General features: G+C 41.0%; 1 protein-coding gene across 6 annotated transcripts in view; it reads right to left on the bottom strand.

Moving 5' to 3' along the window:
* Window positions 1–17,926, bottom strand: part of SPAG17 (sperm associated antigen 17) — a 252,618-nt gene that overhangs the window by 161,282 nt on the left and 73,410 nt on the right. For all 6 annotated transcript variants that reach the window (XR_009734982.1, XM_061409692.1, XM_061409687.1 and 3 more), the window contains 6 exons: window positions 15,736–15,922; window positions 14,042–14,236; window positions 12,018–12,199; window positions 6,893–7,054; window positions 3,942–4,047; window positions 3,637–3,749 (listed from right to left, as the gene is read on the bottom strand). Coding sequence is in view for 5 of the 6 variants with exons in the window: in XM_061409692.1 (XP_061265676.1) it covers window positions 3,637–3,749; window positions 3,942–4,047; window positions 6,893–7,054; window positions 12,018–12,199; window positions 14,042–14,236; window positions 15,736–15,922 (945 nt within the window). In the remaining variant the exon portion in view is untranslated. The remainder of the gene's footprint in view (window positions 1–3,636; window positions 3,750–3,941; window positions 4,048–6,892; window positions 7,055–12,017; window positions 12,200–14,041; window positions 14,237–15,735; window positions 15,923–17,926) is intronic.

Raw genomic sequence — 17,926 nt, 5'->3', positions numbered from 1 at the left:
TATGGAATGTTTAGCAGCATCCCTGGCCTTGAGCCATTTGATGCCGGTAGAACACCTTCAACTGTGGCAACCAAAAGTATTTCCAGACATTGCCAAATGCCCCCTTTGAGGCAACTCCTCCTGTTGAGAACAACAGCAAGACAGTCTTACACTCTTACTGTTTATCAACACCTTACTTTTCAAAGAGTCACTCCTGTCTCCATTTCCTCTCCTCCTACCATCTCTTGGACCCACTCCAATCACAAAAGACCATACAGAACTGTTCCACCTCTGAAATGTAAAACATTCTAATATTCCCTGTTATAATACCCCACCCAATTCCTCTTATATTTTACTTCTTCCTGCCTTTATTATTAAGCATGTGTTCAGCCAACATGCGTCTCTTATTGGGGCCTATGTGTCAGGCACTGAGCTCATCCTCTGTCACCTTTGGCACCTGGAAAACAGTAGGTGGTTAATAAATGTTGCCCTAAGTTGAAAAAAATAAGGAAGACTAAGATAAATAAAATGATACTCTAAGCTCTCTAGGGCTGTTGAGCTTTTACAAATGTATTGATATAATAAAATACCGATCTCCTCAAAGCATTATGGAGTAATTAAATGCAAATAAACATAAGTGTGTTTACCTAATTGGTTAGAAAACTAAAGCAGTCAACAAACAAAATATATAATGCAGGTAACAGAGATGATAGAGTCTAAACACATTTTAATATTCAGTGAGATAAAGGAATATGTTACGTACATGAAGCAAGAACAATAGGCAGTTATACGGGAAATTAAAGAATTTATAATTTCAAAAAGTTACTGTTGAAACAAAATTTCAATAGCAGACCGGCCTCCATGGAAAAATGAATTAGTTGGAAATCTTAAGCTGAAAGTCTCAAAGGGGTAAAGTTGCAAGAAAATTTCAAATACATGGAGGAAAAAAACAGAAATTCCAACATCTAATAATAAGTGTGTGTGTGTTCAGTCACGTCCAACTCTTTGCAACACTTTGGACTGCAGACTGCCAGGTTCCTCTGTCCCTGGGACTTTTTGGGCAAGAATACTGGAGTGGATTGCCATTTCCTCCTCCAGGAGATCTCCCTGACCCAGGGATCAAATCCGCGTCTTCTGCATTGCAGGCAGATTCTTTATTGCTGAGCCATCAGAGAAGCCCTAATAATAATTAGGATAAATAAACAGAAGTAATATTTGAAGACATAATTGAACAAATACATATTGTGTCTACTATGGGTTAGGTTATTGCATGCTGAACAGAGAGCAATGAACAAGACTAGATTAGGGACTTCACTGGCGGTCCAGTGGTTGTGAGTCTGCCTGCCAATGCAGAGGACATGGGTTCAATCCCTGGTCAGAGAGGATTCTATATGCCTTAGGACAACTAAGCCCATGCACTGTAACTCCTGAGCCCATAACTCCTGCGCACTATAGACCTCATGCTCTGCAAACAAGAGAAGCCCTGCAATGAGAAGTGATGCACTGCTACTAGAGAGTAGCCCCCACTCCCTGCAACTAGAGAACGCCCGCAGGCAGCAATGAAGACTTAGCGCAGCTGAAAACAAATAAAATAAAAAATTAAGTTAGGTCCCTACTCACATTCTAGTGAGAAGAAGGAAGACATAAAGCAAACAAACGTATTTTTGAAAGAGCAATTGCTATAAGAAAGTAAAATAAGGTGAAGTGGTAGAGGACACTTTTTGTTGTTGTGGGCCTTCTTTAGACCAAGTGGTCAGAGAAAGCCTACCTCAGGAGCACTGTGTCGCTGGGGACGGAATGACAGGGAGTATCCAACAGGCAGACATGTGGGAGCAAAACTTTCCAGGAAGAGAAGTTCGAGTGAAAACACTAAGGTGGAATTAGTGTATGTAAGGAAACACTAGAAGGTCTATGTAGATGACCAACAGTATGAGTGTGAGCGTGGTGGGGGGCAGGAGATGACAGAAGCAGCCCAGAACCATATTTTTAGGGTCTTTATGGATCAGCATAAGGAATTTTGATTTTACTCACAATGTTATCAGAAACCAGACTTTAATCTTTTCAATCGTAAAGACAATGATAAAATAAATCCATATCTACACACAGCCTTGTGTTATCAATTATAAAAAGAAAACTCTAATAGCTGCCAGAATGAAAAAATAGATTACCTATAAAGGAAAATATTCATTGGAAGGGCTGATGCTGAACCTGAAGCTCCAATACTTTGGCTATCTGATGCAAAGAACTGACTCATTGGACATGACTCTGATGATATGAAAGATGGAAGACAGGAGGAGAAAGGGACAACAGAGGATGAGATGACTGGAGGGCATCACTGACTCAATGGACATGAGTTTGAGCAAACTCAGGAAGATAGTGACGGACAGAGAAGCCTGGTATGGTGCAGTTCATGAGGTTGCAAAGAATCAGACAGGACTTAGCAACTGAACAATAACAAAAATAAAGGAAAAAGTATCCAATTGATGTCAGACTTCTTATCAGCAACTTGAGAAGGAAGACCACAACAGAGCAATGCTATCAAAATACTTTTCCACGTAGACTGATAAGATTCAAAACAGTTTCTGTCATTTACTACTTGGATGAGTTACTTAACTTTTTTTCTGCCTCAGTTTCCTTATCTGCAAAATGGGACTAAAAATGGTTCCTGCTCCCTAGGGTTGTTCCAAGAATTAAATGAGCTAATAACACTCAACTGCATATACAGCACTCATAATTGACCATGTGTACCAGGTCATACAGGAAGTCTGGGAAATTAAAAAAAAAATTTTAACACCCAGATCATGTTTATTGACCATAATGAAATAAAATTAGAAATGGACAATAACCAGTGGAAATTAAAAGACTTAGAACTGAGTACATTGAATGCATTATGATGTGTCCAAGAAATACTCAAAATGCATAGGCTTAAGTAAAGTGAAATAGTAAACCAAGTGAACTTTCAATTAAAATGAATTGCTAAATAAACCAAAGAAAGTAGGAAGAAGGAAATAATAAAGATAAATGAAGAAATTAATAAAGTAAGAAGGAGTAGATCAATGAAAAAAATGCTGGTTCTTTGAAAAGACCAACAATCAATAAACCATTGACATCCATGATCGAGAAAAGAGGGCACTAATAAGTAACATTGGTCATTGAAAGGGACATAACCGATACAGAGAGAATTTTTAAATGTATATTAGTGAATAAAGGGCTTCTAGGATATTGAAAACACAAATAAAATGGACATTTATTTAAAAAGATGAATGACTAAAATTGGCCTCAGAAATAGAAAAGTCTGATTAAATCTACAAGAGTAAAAGAAACTTTAAATGCAGTTGAAGACCATTAGCCACCCTGTCCACCTGCTCAACTCCTTTCCCTTTCATTAAAATGACGCCTGATAGTATTTAAACATATGCCTACCAAAACTTCAGGGTATGTTATATAAATGGTTCTAGAGCATAGCAAAAGAAAGATGATTGAAGCTCATAAGAAAATTTTTGCTGTATCTAAAATGTCCTAATCTTTGTAAAGGAGAACGCATGCAGGTATTATGAGCCTATTTTTAAAATAGTTTTTTAAAAAAGAAAGGGAGATGAAGTACCTGACTACAGGTCACCCACCTGGGAAGAAAGCTCCAGGATGTATCCCACCTACCTGTTCCAGCATACAGTGCAGTATCAAGGGCACAGAAATGAACTCTTCTGGAATTGGATTCAGCAAATCATTGTAGTATCTCATGTCTACTTCATTTGTGATGACGGAAGCCACTGTGAAAGACACAAAATATTGTTGTTCAGTTAAAATGTGCTCTCCATTTCTTCCATCCACAGATTCAAACTCTGATCGTGCCCTGATAAACCAGGGGCTAGGGGTGGAGACAGATGCGAAAACAAGCTGGAGGACATTCATCCCCTAAAGCGCCAGCTCCTGACACTGACTCCCAGCTGTTCCATACATGCCTGGTAGTGGTGGTAGCAGTGTTGCTGGAGGAGGAGCTGGAATCTGTGGCTCTTCATATGCTTGTGTTTTCTTCTTTCCAGGGACTGCAACAACAGGTGGTGGGGGCTAAAAGAACAATTAAAAAGGAACACTTGAAACATCCAGTTGAGAGATGCTTTCATCCAGTGCTGGTATGATGGGATTTCGACGGGACTCTGAGGTTGTATGATTCTGTTCACACCACAAAATCATTTGCTAATATGAGGGTCAAATAAGCAAATTTGGTCCACAGAAGGAAAGAAGTTAATGGGTATGGAGATTTCTCATTTTTTTCCTAATAGAACCCACTAAGCAATGGAATTCCAGTTGAGCTATTTCAAATCCTGAAAGATGATGCTGTGGAAGTGCTACACTCAATATGCCAGCAAATTTGGAAAACTCAGCGGTGGCCACAGGACTGGAAAAGGTCAGTTTTCATTCCAATCCCTAAGAAAGGCAATGCCAAAGAATGCTCAAACTACTGTACAATTGCACTCATCTCACACGCTAGTAAAGTAATGCTCAAAATTCTTCAAGCTAGGCTTCAACAATACATGAACTGTGAACTTTCTGATGTTCAAGCTGGTTTTAGAAAAGGCAGAGGAACCAGAGATCAAATTGCCAACATCCGCTGGATCATCAAAAAAGCAAGAGAGTTCCAGAAAAACATCTATTTCTGCTTTATTGACTATGCCAAAGCCTTTGAATATGTGGCTCACAATAAACTGTGGAAAATTCTGAAAGAGATGGGAATACCAGACCACCTGATCTGCCTCTTGAGAAATCTGTATGCCGCTCAGGAAGCAACAGTTAGAACTGGACATGGAACAACAGACTGGTTCCAAATAGGAAAAGGAGTACGTCAAGGCTGTATATTGTCACCCTGCTTATTTAACTTCTATGCAGAGTACATCATGAGAAACTCTGGGCTGGATGAAGCACAAGCTGGAATCAAGATTTCCAGGAGAAATATCAATAACCTGAGATATGCAGATGACACCACCCTTACGGCAGAAAGCAAAGAACTAGAGAGCCACTTGATTAAAGAGGCTTCAAGTTCAACATTCAGAAAACTAAGAGCATGGCATCCTGTCCTATCACTTGATGGCAAATAGATGGGGAAACAGTGGCAGAGTTTATTTTTTTTGTTTTGACTCCAAAATCACTGAAGATGGTGACTGCAGCCATGAAATTAAAAGCCACTTGCTCCTTGGAAGGAAAGTTATGACCAACCTGGACAGTACATTAAAAAGCAAAGACATTACTTTGCCAACACAGGTCCGTCTAGTCAAGGCTATGGTTTTTCCAGTAGTCATGTATGGATGTGAGAGTTGGACTATAAAGAAAGCTGAGTGCCGAAGAATTGATGCTTTTGAACTGTGGTGTCAGAGAAGACTCTTGAGAGTCCCTTGGACTGCAAGGAGATCCAACTAGTCGACCCTAAAGGAAATCAGTCCTGAATATTCATTGGAACATCTGACGCTGAAGCTCCAATACTTTGGCCATATGATGCGAACAACTGACTCATTTGAAAAGACTCTGATGCTAAGAAAGATTGAAAGTGGAAGGAGAAGGGGACAACAGAGGATGAGATGGTTGGATGGCATCACCAACTCAATGGACGTGAGTTTGAGTAAACTCCGGGAGTTCGTGATGGACAGGAAGGCCTGGCATGCTGCAGTCCATGGGGTCACAGAGAGTTGGACATGACTAAGAGACTGAACTGAAGTAATTATCAGGAAAGGGATGGGAAGATGGGGCACCAAGAGTCAAGAAGATTTTCTTCCCTAGGATGACTCAGAATTGTGCCATTCTCCCTCTGAGAATCCTTGAATGGTTCCCATTGATTTCAGGATAAAACCCAAACTCTTGAGCTCAGCACTCAAGAACATCCTGGCTCCCACCTTTCCAGCTTTTGTTGCTGTTCTCCACTCTGTATGTATGGCCTGGAAGCACTGCCCCACCCTGTGGTGTGGTTCTGGCCATAATACTTCTTTGTTTTGACCTCCTTGTCTTTGCAGCATCTTTGCCCCTTTCTTGAGAGTACCACCCTGTCCCTACCCCCAACCAGGCTTTACCCAGGCAATTCATCCCCAGTCTTCAGCCCATCACTTACTGTGCCTGGTAAGGTCTTCTTGATTCCCGTCTCTCTAACCTCCTCTTCTCAGGAGCAGGTTAGGTGCCATATTTATAGCTTCTCCTGCAACCTCAGCTAACTATCCTCCCAGCACTCATCATGCTAAATTGAAACCACCTTTGACTTGACTGCCGTTCCCTTTAAAGCTTAATCTCAGTGAGGAGGACAGGGGATGGGTCTTGTTCATTATTGTATTGCCAGCACCTGGTACAGTGTCAGCACAGAGTAGATGTTAAATAACAATGGTTGGGCTTCCCGGGTGGTGCTAGTGGTGAAGAACCTGCCTGCCAAGGCAGGAGACCTAAGAGATGCGGGTTCGACCCCTGGATTGGGGAGATCCCCTGGAGAAGGGCATGGCAACCCACTCCAGTAATCTTGCCTGGAGAATCCCATGGGCAGAGGAGCCTGGGAGGCTACAGTCCATGGGGGTCTCAGAATCGGACACCACTGAAGTGACTTAGCATGCACATAAGCATGGTGATTAAGTTATCAATAGCCCTCCTGGTTCCAGATGTTATTTATTGCACCATGGCTAAAAAGTAGGTTCTATCATCCCCTCTGTGGAATGATAGTTGGAAGGTAGTTGGGGAGCCTCATAAAGTCCCTACCATATGGATACCTTTAATTCTGTGCCTGGGGTCCTTGATCCCACCCTCATCCATTAAACGGCAGCAGGCAGAGTCCCCTTGCTACCAATATTTGTGATTTTTTTCTTCATGTGTTTTATAAATGTGAAAATTAAGTTGTTTTTTATGAATCGTTCGGCCCACTGAAGACACTCCAGCATGTGCCTACCTCAGGAATCAACGTCACTTCAAAGATAGGCTTCTCACTAACCACCTGTGGGACGTTAATAAGCCGCATGCTTTCCAAATAGTGCTGGTGCTGCCTTTTCCAATCCAGGGTGTCGTACATCAGACAGGCAACATTTTCAAAAATTTCGGTGCCCAATCCCAGCTACAGGTGAGAATTAACAACAGTTAGTTCTTGGCTTCATATTGTTGGAATCAGATGTATGGTTTGTATCTCCCTTAGAGCCAAACCTATGATTTTCACAGGGAAGCCCTTCCCCAGCTGGTCCCCAAACCACTGAACCCTTCTGGCCCTTCCTGTTCACCACAATGCAGACTGTTCCCTTTGGAGGGCCTCTGGCTGCCTAATATTGTAAGAGTCTGATTAATGCTTCAACAAGGTGGAAAATACTATATTCATTCGCTTCAGCAGAGAGGCCTATTTTCTAGGCATCTCCATTCGTGAAGCAACTCATGAGATAGGTAATTTCCACATTCTCAGCCCAAGGCAAGCTGGGGCTGAGCTCCTGCTCGGCCACACAAGAATTGCAGTGGAAATCTCCCACACTCTCCACACAAGCACACTACAGTGTGTATGCCATCAGGATTTCTTCCTCTCCTCACGTGTGCTACCTTTAGGGAGGAAACCCTAAGAGATCCTGATAGACCAGCACTACTATGATACCTGCAAGTTTATGATCTGGCAAGCAGGTCATAGATCAGATATCTCTATTACCTTGGCTTTCATTTCCAGAAGTGGAAAAGCACAGTTATCATTAAGTCTGCTTGAAAGCAAAGGAGGTAGGCTCCTCCTGTTTCCAAGTTGAAGTGCTAAGGTAGAGGGAGAAAGCTCCTAGTGGGGCCAGTGACTCAGCCTGGCAGGAGTCCAGAGACAAGCCAGCTTTGCACATCCTTATAGCACACCTCTTAGTCTGGGCTTCATGGGTCCCCTCCAGGGCTGAGAATTCCTCAGTGAAACTTCAACCTGATATTCTCTGGCCACATTCTGGCACAGAAACATATTTTTGTGTGCTTGTATTTATAAGAAATAGAGTAAAAGCTTCTGGTCAATTATCCCTTAGCTTAACTAGCTAATTTCTTTTTAAATCAAACAGCAAATCACACGCTTAAAGCCAGAAAATTATTTCAGCAACCCAGGGCTTAACTTGAGATGTTGCAGATGCCGTTCATAGGCAGTTAGCACTTCTTGATGGGCATTTATTTGATGTAAAGCTTTCGTTACCTGGGTTCAGCAGAAATACAGCCTGCTTGTTTGCAGCCAAAGGTACTAATGCTTTCCTTCTTCCAGAGAGAAAGACGACTACTTGGCTGGCTCCTGGCTTGGATGTGAGGCCATTATCAACTTACAGATAGAGCTGAGAGTATAATACCGTCTATCTACAGTATGTATGTAGGCTACTTTTATTAGAAATAGGTTTATTACTTCTATATTTTTCAAGTGATCATAAGGTTACAATTAATTTTGATTTTCAGTATTAAACCCAAAGGCCTTTTCTTCTGAAAACCAACTCTATTACTGAACTGCTTTTAAGGCTTTCTTTGTCCATCATTATTTGTGCTGGGTTGCTCACTCACAAACTGGACCTTGTAAAGGCATGCCTTGGCTCTAAAAGTCTGCTGCAGTTGGACCCAGATCACAGCTCTGGCATGAAGCTGATGTTCAATAAATACTTGCAAAGTGGCTGATAGAATTGATATGTCCATTCGGGCAGCACAGTTGATTGATCTCATTTCCTCATTTACCTTCCTCATTCACCTTCCTCATTTACCTCATAGCCCAACTAGAGACTCTAGACATTAATCTTCTAGTTCTGAAGTCAGGAGTATATGTGCATAAGGTACATATGTGTGTAAATGTGTTAGTCTCTTAGTCGTATCCAACTCTTTGCTACCCTGTGGACTGTAGCCTGCCAAGCTCCTCTGTCCATGGAATTCTCCAGGCCAGAATACTGGAGTGGTAGCCATTCCTTTTCTCCAAGGGATCTTCCTGACCCAGGGATTGAACCTGGGTCTCCTGCATTGCAGGCAGATTGTTTACCGTCTGAGCCACCAGGAAAGTCCCAACAGTATTTCAAACTGCTATTATTTTTTCAACATGGAAGTTCTTAACTTTAATTGCCATTTAAACTCTTCCACTCTATATTTTTAAAAAGGGAAATATAGCCACATTCACTTTCTTTAAAAAATGGAGTGATTAGGGACCTCTCTGATAGTCCAATGGTTAAGATTCTGCACTTCCCTGCAGCAGATACCAGTTCGATCCTGGGTTTGGGAATGAAGATTCCACGTGCCACATGGTGTGGCCAAAAAATAATAAAAACTTTTTAAAACAGAGTGATTAAAATCTAATGAACAGAAAGCATTTAATTCTGGCATAGGAAACAGGATGCTGTGAATGGTGCTGGGTCTTTTGGAGTTGCAACTGTGTGTCTTGATGTTCACATCTATGTACTGAGGATGCAATGAAATGTCTTCTACCTGAGCTCAATGCACATCAGCTCCTCTCAGCCTCTGTCTGGGGAGGACAGAAGACACACAAAACGGAGCTCTAGTTAGAGCAGGAGCAAAATGTTCTTGGTTTGAGGCTGCCTTAGAAGACTCTTTGTATTGCCTCCCCTTAATTATGATTCATCTTCCCCAATGCCTCAGCAGGTAAAGATTCTGCCTGCAATGCATGAGACAGAGGATATGCAAGTTTGACTTCTGGGTCAGGAAAAATCTCCTGGAGAAGGAAATGGCAACCCATTGCAGTATTCTTGCCTGGGATATCCCATGGACAGAGGATTCTAGATCTATATGGCTGGGATCTCCTGTGCTCTATTAAGTCAAAATTGCACAGAAGTTCTTTTGAAGGTATGTGGCCAAAACTTGGCCCAGATGAGAGGAGGACAGTTTCCACAAAACTTACATTTGTGGATGTGAGTTTTAAAGTTAGGATAAATTTTTAAATTCTTGGAAGAAGAGCTGGTTTATCATCAAGATAGAGTAGACAGCTGCCTTTGAAATGGTGTTTCAGGATCCCAGGGCAATAGCCTCTTTCCCAAACACATCTCACATTTGCTGGGAATAATCTAGAACTCCAAGAAAGTAGGATGGAGTAGTCACAGTACGACAGTACCTGGAATGCCAGTGTCTCTGGGATAGAGACACAGGGCCCTACTTAACATGAAGCAGTGAAGGACGGGAGGACTCTTTTCTGAGCTCAGGTTTAGGAGGCAGTTTCTTTGACTGAAAGACAAAGCAGGACCGAGGAAGATATCTAGATGAAGGAATGGGGTGACGCAAAGCAAGGGATTTCACAAGAACCAGCTTTGCCTTCAGCCACAGATTTGCTGCGTTCAGCTTTGTTTCCATGGATCTTAGTGAGAGTGAAAGTCACTTAGTTGTGTCTGACTCTTTGCGACCCCGTGGACTGTCGTCTGCCAGGCTCATCTGTCCATGGAATTCTCCAGGCCAGAATACTGGAGTGGGTAGCTGTTCCCTTCTCCAGGGGATCTTCCCATCTAGGCTAGGATTTATTCTTACTACTGCCAAGGTAGATTTCCCTGATGGTTCAGTGGTAAGGAATCTGCCTGCCAATGCAGGCGACATGGGAGATGCGGGTTTGATCCCTGGGTCAGGAAGGTCCCCTGAAGAAGAAAATGGCAACCCACTTTAGTATTTGTGCATGGGAAATCCTATGGACAGAAGAGCCTGGTAGGCTACAGTCCATGGGGTTGTGAAGAGTTGGACACAGCTTAGTCACTAAACAACAATAACAATAGTTGCCAATAGTATGAGACTTAAGTGTTCTGTTTCTACATGATAACATCTAATACCTTACGTTGACAATCTTTGTCACTCAACCTGATGTATCCATCGCTACTTATTCAAATCCTTTCTGTCCTTCAAGGTTCAAGTCTAGGCTTCCCTCCCCAGTGTTTTCACGTAATTCAGCCAGTGCACATCCATCTCAAGGTAACAGAATCAGCGATTCTCATAGTGCGAACTGCCCATGTGGCAACCCATGGTCATGAGCAGCCTACCCTTTGGCTCAGAAACTCCAGGATTTGATGTCATTCTTTGCCTCTTAGATGGTCAGGTTTGCATTTTGTTTGTTTGGGAGCTACCCACAGTCACTGTCCACAGACACTCATCCTCCCCTTCCATCCTGTTTCTCCCAGCTTCCTTCAGGACACACTTGATGTGGTCCTTCTCCGGGACTCTGCTTTCAGTTCAAGTCCTTTCAATACTGACACATATTACCCTGTAAGGGCTTCAACACTCCTGGTTCCCTGTTTGTTGGGACATGTGGTCAGCCAGAAAGAGACCTGAGAGGTCTCTTTTTCAATAACAGGAATGCCTGGATATGGATATCTTCCCCAACATCTGTGATAAGTAGTTGTTCAACATTCTTTTTTAAAACACCCTCATATAGATAGATTTCGTTACTTTTCAGAGCATCCTAATTCTTCTTTTTCTGAATTAGTAAGAAACAGAGTGTTTCATACAACAGAGCACGCACATGTGTGGCATCTTGAACACTGCTTCTCTGTTTCATGATTTTGGTCTTGCCTTTCTGCAAGTACCTCAATAGCAGGGGGCCAACAAATACACTCAGGAAATGCCTGCTAATTGTTGGCTGGGGGTCAAGTCATTCTATTAAGATAAACCTTGTCAGGCAAATAAATTAAAAATACAATTTTGGCAATAAAAGCAAAGACCTAGAAGAACAATGTCTTGAACTAATACATAAAAAAGAAAGACAATATAATTCAACAAACTGTAAAATTTAGTATTTTCATAATTTATATATATTAAGACTCTGCTGCCTAGAGCCTTAAGGTATGAAGCAAACCCACACATCACCAAATAAAATAATTACCATGCTTTATCTTCATCTACATCTTATTCCTTTGACATTAATTCATACACTAAAAGCCGAAGTATCAGGCTATAGCCATTATCAGACATTCAATGTGCCCATTGTCTTGAAGATAAACCAGCCTAGCACAAAACCGTCTCTATAAACAGTGATCAATAAATATCTGTGGAATGAACAGATGGGGCAAATGGAAGCACAGTGTCACATGTTCAAACTAGTCAGTCTCACTAATGCATGTACTAACCAACATCTCGCTGTCTGACCAGTCAGAAGGAAACTTGTCAGCCTTGACCGTGTATTCAAGCTGAGCGACATCAAAGAGATTTGTTTCTGGTTTCTGGTTATTCAGGATTGGCTCCAAGTACTTCCAGAAGATTTCAAGTTCTTTTATGCCATTCTCTTTCTTCAGTTTTTCAGCTTCTATTTCTAATAAGAGCAACATGTTTATACTGCAAAATGAGAGTGCTGAATTTCACCCCACGTGCAGTGCTTGTGGTGAGTCATATACATTGCCCAGTGTCTGTACAGCACCAGAAAATACAAATAAATTTTGAGAAGTGTTTGGACCTGGACTATATAATTAAACATAAGAGGATTTTACTGCTGAAATTGTTATTAAATATGAGCTTTCCCCACCCCTTTATTTTATAGTTGAAGCCTAGAAAGATAATAATAAGGTCACACATGTTGGGAGCTAACTATGGCCAATATTTCTAGCACTCCTACACTGTATCTGTAGAGGAGAAGTTTTCCTGCCAAACCACTTTTCGACCATTTTAGCATTTGTTTGATGCATAACTGCAGGTGATCCAGTTCTCCTTCCTATGTGGCTAAAAACACACTGGGTCCATGATTTCTGCTTCAGTTAACTTTAGGCCACATTGAAATGGCTACTAGCTTCTCCGGGCATTTGTACTCTGACTGTAAAATAATGGCAGTTTTCCATAAAGTTACACTTGAAAATTTGTCTGACATGTTTTTTTTTTTTTTTCCATCTATAACTAAATAGGTCCTACTACTAAGATCTCATTATTCTAAAGTTTCTCTTTCTGTGATTTTATTTTTATATATTAAATATTTTTTAATAGAAAGACTCTGAAACTTATGGGTTTCTCTGGTGGCTCAGATGGTAAAGAATCTACCTGTAATGCAGGAGACCTGGATTTGATCCCTGGGTAGGGAAGATCTCCTGAAGAAGGGAATGGCTAACCACTGCAGTATTCTTGCCTGGAGAATTCCATGGGCAGAGGAGTCAGCATTTTCTCATTGGCTTCAATAATAAATATTTAACGTTACAACTAGCCTTTGAGACAGGAGTAGCTGGATTTGAATTCTGACTCTTTTACTTAATAGCTGCCCCTAGACTGAAAGTCGTTTCCTGTAAAATGGAAATAATAAAACATACTTCTGAGAGTTGTCATGGAAACTACATGAATCAACACACTTAAAGCCTTCAGCATTAAGCCAAGTTCCGAGGCCTATGCCCAATAAACGGTAGCTATTATTATCAGGGTTAGCTATTTCTAACCTGGAATGGCAAATTTTTAAATGTCGTGTTATAGAAATTGGGATGTGGCTGTGTAAGTTACAAAGTCCTGTGCAAAAAATATTACTAATAAATAACATAAAAGTGAAATAGCATATGGCAAAAAGAGCATGAACTTCCAGGTCACAGAAGCTTATGCTGAATCCTAATTCTAGTACCCACACAGTAGAGTTTTGTTCCCTTCCCATAGAGGGCGTCTGGTTCAATTCCTTTAGAGGAAGACCCTGAGGCTCAGAATAGCTGAAGAGCAGTGTAGGAAGAACTTCATCCTATAGCTTCCTGGTCCAAGGCCCGGAATATACACGCCCCTTCTGATTTGTCGCAATACACCAGTAGCAAAGCCAAGCAAGAATCCAAAGTGATGACCACCCCCCAGGGCCATTTGGTGACTGTGGCTGCTGGCAGAAGAGATTCTTTACAGTTGATCCATCCAGCACATGCTTTGGGTAAAAGTTATATATCAAAATTCCTGAGAAATGGAGTTGGATAACCAACTCTATGTTCTCTGTGGCTGAACAGGGATAGAAACACAGGGTATGATTTGAATTTGCAAAATTTACAACACCTGGCTAGTGCAAGCAGCATAAACAGCAAATCAGTCTCAAAAGGATTTAATAATGTATGTATCATAGGACTATGTTTTGGACAGAAAGTTGTATTTGTTCTTTAAGGACAGTGGGTAATATTCAAGGATTCGGTAAGTTGCTTAGCAGACTGCATACCTTCTGGCTGAAGAAAACTTTCCTGCTGTTGGCTAACTGCTGCCAGGTGTGTCTGCAGAGGTTCATAATTCTCTGAAGATATTTTAATCACGCTGCTTATGGGAATGCCAAGCTCCGTCATGATCGCTAATAGCTGAGGATTGTTGAAGCCCACAACTATAAAGTAATGCTGGGCACCGTCATCTGGCTCATCGTCTGTTCAAAAAATACCATAGAAAAGAGCAGCCATCATTTTAAAAGAGAACAGGTTGCACGCAGCCAGTTCAATGGCTCCATACATTATGCATGCGTTTATCATCCCCGGGGCTTGCCAAGAGCAGTGGGGTTGGCTGGAATGCAGTCCTGTTGACTGGTTTTCATTATTGCCCTTCCAGTAAGAAGGCTGTGGCCATTTTACAAAATATTAAATCACTGTTGCAAATGAGACAAAGGCATAATAGAAAGGCAAACATACAGAGGGCCTGTCGTCATGGAAAATGTGTTTGGATTTTCGTGGGGGAAAAAAAAAAGTCTAGGTTGTAATTTTTCTTGGTTCTAATCTCTTGAGCAACATCTGGCTTTACTCCTGAATTACGAGTAGCTGAAGCTTCGTGATATTTTATAAGTAGAGGTGTTTACAGGAGAGGGGAATATTGAATATGAACATACTCCCTACCAAAGCATTCTGTGTGTTTATGTCAATAGGTGTGGATGCAGAGTATGGGTTATGTAGCAACAATATTATTTATTGCATTCAATTTTAAAATATACATTGTGCACATTCCTAAAATTTTTCTCCTTGATTTAATCCTGGCTACATTGTTCTATTAGTGTTAGAACATGAATTTATATTAGAATGTTAGATTCTGAGGGGTGAGAAAAATTGTCATACTTTGGTATCAATACTAGATGGTACATGAAAACATTACATCTCACAATGGTTCACTAAGATCAACTTAAAAATACAGCAACGGATGCACAAACTTTTGATCTTCAAGTAGTGATTTTTCTTCAGTTACTAAAACAAATCAGTATTGATATTGCCCATGAAATCCATAATATAATTGCTCCTAAGTAAGTAGGTTTAGAGCAGAGATTATGGGAGTCAAATTGGCAAAGAATGAGAAGACCTGCCATCTTATTTAAATACAATGTGCATAACAACAGTAGCTCCATTCAGATTCACGGGAAAGGAGCAATAACTCATAGCTGTCTAAGTTGAATAGTTTTTATGTAGACAATCTAAATGAAAGAAAATTCTCATTGCTCTATCTAGGACAAACAGATAGTGGGAGAAGTTGAGGTCGGGAAGCTACATGCTCTACATGAGTCACAAATTAACTGGTCTGATTTTATTGGTATTGTATTTCATTTGTGACAATAATTACTTTTGCTTTGCCTTACAAGTGTCTCTGACTTTCTCAAAATGTTCCCAAACAGACACTAAACTGCTTGGTAGCACAATAAGCTTGTGACTTCATCTTTTATTTGCACTGTGAAAATATGCCTATAGCAAGACACATGCTAAAGAAATATTGGCTGAAAACATAAATGAATTGCAAGTAGAAATATTTTTCTACCAAGGTGTCATGGGGAGCATGGGATTTATGGTTTTCAAAAAGGGGAAAGCCTGGGGAAGATTAAGCATAGTGATTGGAATGATTTCTCAAGTTCACAGGTCATAGGGCGAGCAGCGAAAGCAGCATCTCACTGACCAATGTATTGTTTGGTGTCATCCTCTTCCCCCCTCCTCACTAACTGGGTGGTCTTTTTCACGGGGATGTTTGCCTCTGGCTGGTCCTTTCCCTTTCCTTTGGCAACCTTGGCAGATGGGGACTTCTTCTCCTTGGGAGATTTTGCTTTCACTTTATCCTTTTCTATCTTAAATCTGTCTTCTATGACCTGGAAGGACAGAATACTTTTCATTAAACCATATAGTGAGCAGACAATGGATTTTCTACTATCAGGTAAATTAATGCTTTATCTCATGCAATCACTGCTTTACTCATTTATTCATTCTTCAGGCCAGGAGAGTGGAGATTTCAGGTTGAGTCTAAGCTGTGAGAAGGTACATCAATTCACCAAAAAGGGTGGATGCTAAAAGACTGTCATACACACATCCCTCTTGAAGGGAATTCGTTTTAAAGGAGCCAAGCTTGACCTAATAAACAGCCAACTGAGGTTGTTGGTGGTGGCTCTTGAATACATTGTGATGGCAGGGACTTAGGTTTATCATGTTGCCTAAGCTGGGGGTCTCTTTTTGTCTTACAGACATGTGGGGTTGCTAACAAAACAAAAATTTTAAATAAAAAAAATTTTTATGATAGTTTTTCCTGGTTTAAGTAGTGTGTCAACAACTTTTAACTGTTAAAGGATTCTTTTGGGAACTTAGCAAAACAAACTATTTTTGGTATGCTGCTGCTGCTGCTAAGTCGCTTCCACAGTGCTGCTTAAAAAATATGTAGATGGGATCAATGGCTGCTATCTGATATGTTCAAAGAGATCAACACAACACTTCGGTTGGCAATGCTAATTCATTATACACTGCTCTGGGGCATGCTGAGATTGTCACATACCAACTAAAGACCTAATTTTTTTTTAAAACCATTTTTTCTTTCCAAACAATTGCCAAAACCTCTGTACATTATTTCATAATGTAATTACAATTTTCATTCATGTATTATAAATACAAATAGACTGAGTTCATTGAAATGATGTGGTAGTATTGGATAATACAGAAGACCCAGAATATGTTTATGTTATTCACTTTCCCCATGTTCAACAAAATAGCACACAAACATAACTAAACAAACCACTGTAGCAACAGTGGGGGCTCTGTGTTTTCCTGGGTTCTTAGAAGCAAATTTGAAGAACTCTGTTCTAAGACAGTAGAGATAAGAAAGTAGAAGATATATTGTTTTGGCATCCAGCTAACAAATCTTGGCACAGGAGGGGAAAGGAGTGTCTGCCTCCTCCACACGGCTTCTGGATGTTGATGGTTCCAGAGAACCTGGTTTAGCTTTAGCACCCGGAGGCTGTGTCAGCGATGCCCATGGACTCTCCACACATGCCTAGCACTTGTGCTGCTCAGTTCAGTTCAGTTCAGTTAAGTCACTCAGTCGTGTCTGACTCTTTGCAACTCCATGACTGCAGCACGCCAGGCCTCCCTGTCCATCACAAACTCCCAGAGTTTATTCAAACTCACGTCCATTGAGTCAGTGATGCCATCCAACTATCTCATACTCTATTGTCCCCTTCTCCTCCTGCATTTAATCATTCCCAGCATCAGGGTCTTTTCAAATGAGTCAGTTGTTTGCATTAGGTGGCCAAAGTATGGGAATTTCAGCTTCAGGATCAGTCCTTCCAATGAATATTCAGGACTGATTTCCTTTAGGATGGACTGGTTGGATCTCCTTGCAGTCCAAAGGACTCTCAAGAGTCTTCTCCAACACCACAGTTCAAAAGCATCAATTCTTCTGAGCTTAGCTTTCTTTATAGTCCAGCTCTCATATCCATACATGACTACTGGAAAAACCATAGCCTTGACTAGATGGACCTTTGTTGGCAAAGTAATGTCTTTGCTTTTGAATATGCTGTCTAGGTTGGTCATAACTTTTCTTCCAAGGAGCAAGCATCTTGTAATTTCATGGCTGCAGTCACCATCTGCAGTGATTTTGGAGCCTGAGAAAATAAAGTCTGTCACTGTTTCCACTGTTTCCCCATCTATTTGCCATGAAGTGATGGAACCAGATGCCATGATCTTAGTTTTCTGAATGTTGAGCTTTAAGCCAACTTTTTCACTCTCCTCTTTCACTTTCATCAAGAGGCACTTTAGTTCTTGTTCACTTTCTGCCGTAAGTGTGGTGGCATCTGCATATCTGAGGTTATTGGTACTTCTCCCGGCAA

This window comes from Bos javanicus, chromosome 3, assembly GCF_032452875.1.
Source record: "Bos javanicus breed banteng chromosome 3, ARS-OSU_banteng_1.0, whole genome shotgun sequence".
NCBI classification, from domain to species: domain Eukaryota; kingdom Metazoa; phylum Chordata; class Mammalia; order Artiodactyla; family Bovidae; genus Bos; species Bos javanicus.
This window is presented reverse-complemented; position numbering and strand designations above follow the sequence as displayed.